Raw genomic sequence first — 8,582 nt, forward strand, 5'->3', positions numbered from 1 at the left:
ATTTAAAAAAATAATAATTTCACGGAGTTCAATTGAAAATTCTAGAGAATAGAAACTTTTGGTGCACTGGGTTAATAATTCTCAAGAGATCACGGCACAGTATGATCAATCAACTCAAGATCCTTCCTTCCTTCCCGCCCTCACTCCCTCCCATCCATCCATTCTTTGCCTTTTATCCTCCTACCCTAGTCCCCCCAACACATTCAGACGGAACCATTCTATTCTGTTTAATACGTTTGGACAATGAGCAGATGTGACATTTGAGCAGAAGCTGTAAAAGCCATTATGTTTCTGGCCACTCTTCTCTTTGCCTCTGCCAAGAATGACGGGACCCAGAAAAGAGCTGCTCTTCAGAACGAGAGGACTTGTGAGGGGCCACAGTCAACTGTCAGCCACTAACGTAACATGAGCAAGAAACAAACCTTTGTTGTTCTGTAAGCTCCTGAGATTTGGTGACTATCATCATAGAAAACTGACTGACACAGTATAAAAAGTTAAACTAAATAATTACACCTGCGTGAGATTTGGAAGGTCAGAGCGAGGAAAAAGCTATGCTGCTGCTGCTGGTTCTGGCAATAAGGTTAGAGGTGTGAGAGTTTGTAGAGCCAAACCCCAAGTTCCAGGTCTCATCTCAACTTCAGGGGTGAGTAAGGGCCATCAGTATAGGAAGGGACAAGTAAACCCCCTTAGCTGTGCCCCCTCCTACCAAAATAATAAATCTAAAGCATATCCCTGAGGAAACTGCAGAGGAACTATCTTTCAGTAAATGCAAAGACTTGCAAGGTACAGGGGTGGTGACTGTATGGCATTCTGATTTCACTAGCCCCGTGGTCGGCAAACTCATTAGCCAACAGAGCCAAATATCAACGTACAACGATTGAAATTTCCTTTGAGAGCCACATATTTTAAACTTAAACTTCTTCTAACGCCACTTCTTCAAAATAGACTCGCCCAGGCCGTGGTATTTTGTGGAAGAGCCACACTCAAGGGGCCAAAGAGCAGCATGTGGCTCGTGAGCCGCGGTTTGCCGACCACGGCACTAGCCTATTTGGCCAGAGCAGAGGAGATAGCTCTTGAAGGATGTATAGTGAATCAAATCAGGTGACCACAATTGTAGCTGCCGTTCCAGATATGATCTCTTTACAGAAACAAAACACAGTAACTAGCATCTAGTAAGCATCGACCAAGCTCACACATGATTTTTTAAAAATCTATTCCAAAACAGATCACCAGAAGCTGTTTTCACCTAACCACCCAAAAGTCCACTTTCACCACCATAGCTCACAGCTACACCGACTCTCCAGCTCTTTCATTACCCGGTCCACAGTGACCTGGCCACCTCCACACCTCACAGGTCCACTACACTGTCACCTCCTCTAGCCCATATCCCCACCCACACTTGACATTATGTAGCTTTCTCACTGTTCCCAACCTAATAGGTGAAAAAAAGACATGGCCTCACTGTTTTAGTTTGCATTATGTGATTAATAATTTCAGACATCTCTTTCTATGCTTGTTAGGATTTTCTATTCTGTCATCTACTTATTAATAGCCTTTGCCCGTTTTTCTACAGGTGTCACTGCCCTCCTTTTATTGATTCCCTGGTTAACTTTAGGCACTGCTAATATGTTCTCTCATTCCTTCACCTGTCTTTTGCTGAATAAAAATCCTTGATTTTTATATAATCAAAGTTATTGCTTTTTCACTTTTATCAGTTTGTAAAGGTTTAAGAAGTCCTACTCTGTCGTTGGGTAAAGACCTTCAGCACTGTCTTCTATTAATTTTACAGTTTTCCCTTTCACATTTAGATCTTTAATGTATCCAGAGTCCATCCTGTTTGTGGTGGTAGGTTTGTTCTTCATGTAGAGAACCACCTCCCTAACAACATCACTCCTTTCTCCGGTGACTTATGATGCCACCTTTAAGTTCTGAACATATACAGGTAAGTCTCTACTTTCTAACTCGTTCCCCCGGTCTATTTTTTGTTCTCTTGTTCTTACACTAGTTTTTATTGCTACAGCCTTGAAACAATATTTTAACTTCTGCTAGGCAAGTCCCATTAAAGCAAACCTTTAAGACCGATTTAGCTACTCACAAGCTTTATCCTGCCTGCCATATAAATTTTAGATTTGGGGGACCGCATTTGTCAGACAAACCAACTGGAATTTTGACAGCACTTTAAATTTATAGATTAAAAGTGGAGAAAACTGACATTCTTATAAGTAATCTTATCCCAAGAATATGAAGTTTTTCTATTTATTTAGGTCCTCTTCTAGTTCCTTATTAAAGTTTCTCCTTCAAAGTTTTATGTATTCTTAGGTTAATTCCTAGAGACTTTATAGTTTTGTTGCTATCCTATATAATAAAGAGCTAATAAGCTAATGGTCATGACGCCCTCACGCCATAACGACCGATCAACAGGAGGCTGCCTGCACAGCAGGCACTCGTGAGTGGGTGGGGGCGCCAGCCAGGGACACTACGTCCCAATCCCGGGGACATGACAGGGGTGGGGCCGGGTGGGTCTGGGTCTCACCCAATGGCAGTCGAACATCTCCCAAGGGGCCCAGATTGTGAGAGGGTGCAGGCTGGGCTGAGGGACCCTTCCCCCCCCCCCCATGCATGAATTTCATGCACCGGGCCTCTAGTTATTTTATACAATATTTACCTTTGCTTGCTAGTGTAGTAAATGCTATTAACTTTTGTAGGCTAATCTTTAATTCACCAATCCTGATAAACTCCTACTAATAGTTTCTCTCTTGATTCTAATTCTTATAAGTATGTAATATTATCTGCAAATAATGAATTTCATTATTTCCCTTCCTATCCTTATACCTATTTTTCCCTTTATAATAGTCTTAACTAGGACCTTTCTTATCATGTTAAACAGTAATAGTGATGGAGGTATCCTTATTACCCATCTTGAAGTGAATGTACATAAAATTTCTCTATTAAGTATTATTTGTTGCAGCTTTTTGGTAATGACATTTACACAGTTATCTTGTATTTTGAGCTGGATCTTATTAAATAATTTTATGGTATCAAGATAATCATGGTTTTTCTCTTTTGGCCTATTAATGAGATAAATTACATTATAAATAAATGTTAAACCATGCTTACATTTCTAAAACAAACTCTAAAGATCATAATTTTTTAACACACTGTTGGGCCTCAACAGTGTGTTAAAAGCTAGTATACTGTGTAGGATTTTCATATCTTTGCTAATAAGTGCAACAGATCTCTAATTTTTTCATATTATCCTTATCTAGTTTTAGAACCCATATTTCACTAACCTCATAAAATGAACTTGGTATCTCTTTTTTTTTGTTTGTTTCCCAGAACAACTTGTAAAAATGAATAACTTGTAAAAATGAATTAAGTATTAGTATCTAAAAGTTCAATGCAACACACTTATAAGATTATCTGGGTCCAGAGTTTTTGAAAGGGGAGGTCTTTACCATTTCAGTTTGTTAAATATTTATTAAGCAGTTCAAGCTATCTTTTTCTTCTGTTACCAACTTTCAGAGTTTACAGTTTTCTAAGTACTTATACATTTCATCTAGGCTTTCAAGTTTATTAACCTACAGAAATTCATAAAATTATGTTTTAAATCTCATGTTTGTAGTTATTTCCCCTTTTCACTTATTTTATTTGCAATCATTTTTCCTTGTCAATCTTGTTAAACACAGGTCTGTCTAGCTTATTAATTTTCAAAGAACAATCTTTTGGTTTGGCAAGTCACTTGTTCCTTAATTTCACTAATTTCTGCTTTTTTTATGTTGTTTTTTGAACTCAAGTGAACTTTGTGTAAGCACTAAAGCAAGCTTCCTTCAGCATTTAGGTAAGTCACCCTGCCACTCTGTCCAAGGTCTACTTTCACCACACAAATTTCAACACACAAACTAACTATACACGTAAGTATTATTCTCATGCATGCATAACAGGAAAAAAATCAAATACAAATCTTTACAACCTCTATACATTGAAGCCAGAAATTTTAGCAAACTTAAAACCAATCATACCTACACATGAATGTCTTTGATTAAAGCAGTATCTTGAAGATGTATGGTTAGGAGCTGTTCCCACACACACACAAAAGTGTAAGGCAGTGATTATATATCTGAATCAAGGCCATCATTTTCTGCAATGCTAATTGGACAATTCCTGGTGCAGTTTGATAAAATTAGTAACTAGAAATGCCATCTCCAGTTGCTTTACCAGATGCCATTCAAAAACTGCAGTTATTAATAGAAGAGAAAAATCTGTCTATGATGGTCCATTTTCACACACCCCCAAAAAACCCTCTCAAAGCAAAAACACTTTTTCCCCCCCCCTAACTATGTAAGCATACCTCCCGATCGGGGGCAGTTTCGGATTCCAGATTTTTGGTCTTAATTTTTTTCTGCCCGCAACAGCACGTTGAGGCAAATCGCTAAAAAAAAAATCCAACACGCAACCGAAGTTTGGATCGGGGCACATGCTCAATGGCTTACTCTTATCAGTGTAGACTTTGAAAATAATGTTATAGATTACGAGCTTCAGAACGGATGTCACAGCTCCCCGCTGCATGGGTTGACTCAAGAAGCAACTCATGCACGTTCCTATTAGGATGCAGAAGGTGTACAGACACTGGAGAAGAGAAAGAACGGGTGCAGGTCCGGTCAGCTTTCTTAACCCCCGACTTGTTTAACGCAGACTGGCTAAAAGCGCAAGAACAGAAGTTGCCAGATTTTCCTCTCTGGCTGCAAAAAGGGGGGGAAAAAAAAACACAAAAAAAGACGGAAGGCCTCTCCCTATGGAAACTCAAACTGCCTTATTTTCCTCTCACGTTTGAGGGTGAAACTTCAAGGGGGTACGGAGAGGAGCAGAGCTTCCTCGCGTTGAGTGACAGCCGGCGGCGACAAGGCTCGCGTCCGCAGAAGTCGGGCTGGGTGCGCACCGGGCTCCGCTCGGGGCCAGGTAACCCTAGACGCCCGGGCCGCAGCCACCGAACGGGGGCGGGGAGGAGGGAGGCGGGGACGAGAGAGGGGAGGGGAGACCCGGGCCTGAAACAAAGGAAGCGGGGCTGCTCCGAAAAAGGGTGGGTGCGGCGTCCGGGTGGGGAGGAGGGAAGCCGAGGCTGCCGGGGGCGGCGGGACTCACAGAACTTGGAGGTGGAGGTGTTGATGTTGATGGTGGAGCCGGGGTTGGGGGCGGGGACCGCCTTGGCCGCGGCGGCGGCCGCGTCGCAGCTCTTCACCATCATGATCACCCCATTGGACTCCGGCGGTGGCGGCCCCAGCTGGAGCCCCTCCTTGGGGCCTTTCCTGTCCACCGAGACCGCTGGCACCGCCAGCAGCGGCCCCCCCGGCGGCTCGCGGGCAGGGGCTGGGATCGCCGAGGGGGGTGGCGGGGGCTGCCGGAAGCCGTCCACCGCAGCCTCCCAGTTGTTGTGGTTCTGGTCGTCCATCATCGCCTCGTAGCTGCCCCCCTCCTCCTCTTCCATGCTTTCCTCCATCCTGCCGGCCCCCAGCACCCGCCCGCCTGCCTCACAGGCACCTGCCGCCCGTCTCGACCCCCGGGCCAGGGGGCAGCGCAGCCTCCTCGCCGTCACATCGCCGGGGGCCGGAACGGGCGCGGCGGGGAGGGCGGCGGGGCGCCGAGTCGCTCACTCTCCGGCCGGGCTGACTCTGGGAGACGGGGCTGACGGCGGTGGGCGCTCCCGGGCGCTCGTCTGGGAGAGGCGACCGTAAAGCGGCAACGCCCCTCACGACATTTTACAGCAGCTTCCAACAGGCAGTTGGGAAGGGCAGCTGCTGGAGGCGCGGCCCGGAGAGCACGTGGTGCGAGAAAGCAAAGAGAAAAGGGGCGGGAGCTGTGAGTCACCCCCAAGCAATAGGGCAGAGGGTTCGCCCCGCCCCGGCCGGGGCTGCACTCGGAGGGGCGATGGGTCGGGGTGAGCATTCGTCGGCCCCGCCCCCCGGCCCGGCCTCGCCCCCGGCCCGGCCTCTCGTCACAAGGGAGTTTGGCTGCGCACGCGCGTTCGCAGTCTGGTTGCCCTGACGACCGAGAGCCTGGCCGCCTCCGACAGCTGAATGCCAACCCCAGCCGGCAGTCTAGTGCCACCCGCCACCCTTTCGGTGGTGGTTTTGGGGGGCTCACCGGGTTTGCCGGGCCTTCGCACCGTCCAGGGCCTCGCAGCCCGGCCTTGGTTTGGGGACGGAGCCGGGGAGCCACCACAGTGCTCGAGTCGCCCATTGAAAACGTTCCTTTATGGGGCTGCTCGCGGCCTTAGCCCACACCACCCAAACCTCAAAACCGAGAATAAAAACTGAAACTTAGCAGGGTGACTTAAAAAAAAAAAAAATCAATGCGTTGGAAATATTCATGGATATGTTTTTTTAAGTTTCTAACTCCTCTATACATTGAAGCCAGAAATTTTAGCAAACTTAAAATACCAAGCTCCGTGCCCTATTTCACAAATCAGACTACAAGATTGAGAGTAAGAGTTGAGGGTGAGAGAAAGATTACGTAACTCTCCTTTTTTAAAAATTCCTCTGCATTCTCAAATTATAGCAATAGCAGTAATATCAAAATACGTTACAATTGCTTATTGTGGGATTCGTTCTAACTACTGGTGCTAAGGAGTGCCTAGAAAAACCCTTTATTACATTTAAGCTAGCAGATAATAAATCTTTATTTCCACAAATACGTAATTAGTGAGAAGTGAAGAATCACTTCAGCCACTAAGAAATTGTCCAATGTACTTCAGTGTCCTCATTTGTTTCAGCATTTTTCTATATAGTTTCCCAATATATTCTGCACAATCCTAATGGAATGTTTTTTTAATCAATAACTTGGAATGAATTTCAGACAATGCTCCCTTATATTAATTAAAGACATTTTTTTAAAATCAGCACATGTTTTTAATTCTCTGGGCCTGGACATTTTGGGAATACAAACTAAGGGGGGACATTTTTAAGTAAAAGACAATTGAATGGAATACTGAGGGCGGGGGGGATGTAAAATTCTATGCCCAGCCACAACAACAAAAACAATAGAAGGAGGAAGAATTAGTCTTTTCAGACTAATAGCTGAGTTTGTCATCAATGGACTTTCTAGGTAGGTGGATGGGTGTGTGACTGGAGATGGAGGTCTTTACATAATAAAAGATTCAATACACAAGGGAGATAAAAAGCATAAATGTGTCTGATAACGTTCACAAAAGACATAAAGCAAAAATTGGCAAGTACAAGAAGAAAGAAATCTACCATCAGAGCAGATGATTTTCACACATCTCTCTATTAGATTGCAGTGGGTTCATGGTAACCCTCCATAAGATAAATTCATGTCCTAATCCCTGGAACCTGTGCATGTTACTCTATTTGGAAACAGGTTCTTTGCAGATGTAATAAAAGATCTTGAGAAGATCATTCTGGATTATCCAGGTGGATCATAAATCCAATGACAGGGGTCCTCGAAAGAGGAAGGCAGAGGGAGATCTGAGACAGAAGGTAAGACAGAGAAGAGGGGGAGGCAATGTGACTACAGAGGCAGAGATTGGAGCGATGAAGCCACACACACACCCCCAAATGCTGACAGCCACTAAAAGCTGGGAGAAACAAAGAATGGGTTCTTCCCTAGAGACTCCAGAGAGAATGCAACTCTGCTGATATCTTGACTTCGGACTTCTAGCTTCCAGAATTGTCAGAGAATACATTTCTGTTGTTCAAAGCCTCCCTTTTGAACTAACACATGGATCAAGAGCACCAAAAAATCTTTAAGGGACTTAGAAGATTTAAATAACAATACAATTACCAAACTTGATTTGATGAATACATGTAAAACATTACACTCAATAACTGCAGATATATACATTCCTTTCAAGAATATGTGAAACATTTACAGAAAGTAAACATACTGGCTCATAAAGCAAGTCTCTCTACATGACTAAGTATTGGTATCATAGCAACTACATTCTCTGACCACTAGGTAGTTTAGTTAGAAATCAACCACCAAAAGATAACAGGTAAACTCCTATATTTCTACTCTTCCAATCAACTCATGGGTCAGAAAATCAAAATGGAAATTAGAAGACATTTAGAAATAAAGGGATTGGTACTACTATAGCAATTCATGAACAGGTGGGGTCCCTCAGCTTGGCCAGCGATCGAGGCCCATGGGGAGTGGGGGAGCCCTCAAAGCCGGCTGGGGAGAGGGGCCACAGGAGGTTGGCCGGCCACGCCCCCCCCCCCCCATCGGGGCTGATGCGGGGACCGGCTGGGCAGAGGAGGAGCCACGGGAGGTTGGCCAGCCATGGGAGTTGGCTGTGGGAGTGCACTGATCATTAGGGGGCAGCTCCTCCATTGAGCGTCTGCCCCCTGGTGGTCAGTGCGCGTCATAGCAACTGGTTGACCAGTCGTTCCGGTCCTAATGGTCGCTTAGGCTTTTATATATATAGACTAGGGGCCCAGTGCACAAAATTTGTGCACTGGGGAAGGGTCCCTCAGCCCAGCCTGCCCCCTCTCACATACTGGGAGCCCTCAGGGGATGTCCTACTGATGGCTTAGGCCCGCTCCCTGTTGGGAGCGGACCTAAGCCACAGT

At 45.2% G+C, this 8,582-nt stretch overlaps 1 protein-coding gene across 3 annotated transcripts in view; it reads right to left on the reverse strand.

The window, feature by feature from the left end:
• The window catches only part of CACUL1 (CDK2 associated cullin domain 1), a 46,074-nt gene extending 40,176 nt beyond the window's left edge, over positions 1 to 5,898 (reverse strand). The window contains exon 1 of one of the 3 annotated variants that reach the window (XM_054729376.1): positions 5,140 to 5,898. In XM_054729376.1, coding sequence (XP_054585351.1) covers positions 5,140 to 5,494 — 355 coding nt within the window. In that variant the 5' untranslated portion in view covers positions 5,495 to 5,898. The remainder of the gene's footprint in view (positions 1 to 5,139) is intronic. The other 2 variants (XM_054729377.1, XM_008144355.3) reach the window with 2 other exon arrangements.
• Between the last annotated feature and the right edge of the window lie 2,684 nt (positions 5,899 to 8,582).

Source organism: Eptesicus fuscus, chromosome 17 (assembly GCF_027574615.1).
Source record: "Eptesicus fuscus isolate TK198812 chromosome 17, DD_ASM_mEF_20220401, whole genome shotgun sequence".
In the NCBI taxonomy this organism is placed as follows: domain Eukaryota; kingdom Metazoa; phylum Chordata; class Mammalia; order Chiroptera; family Vespertilionidae; genus Eptesicus; species Eptesicus fuscus.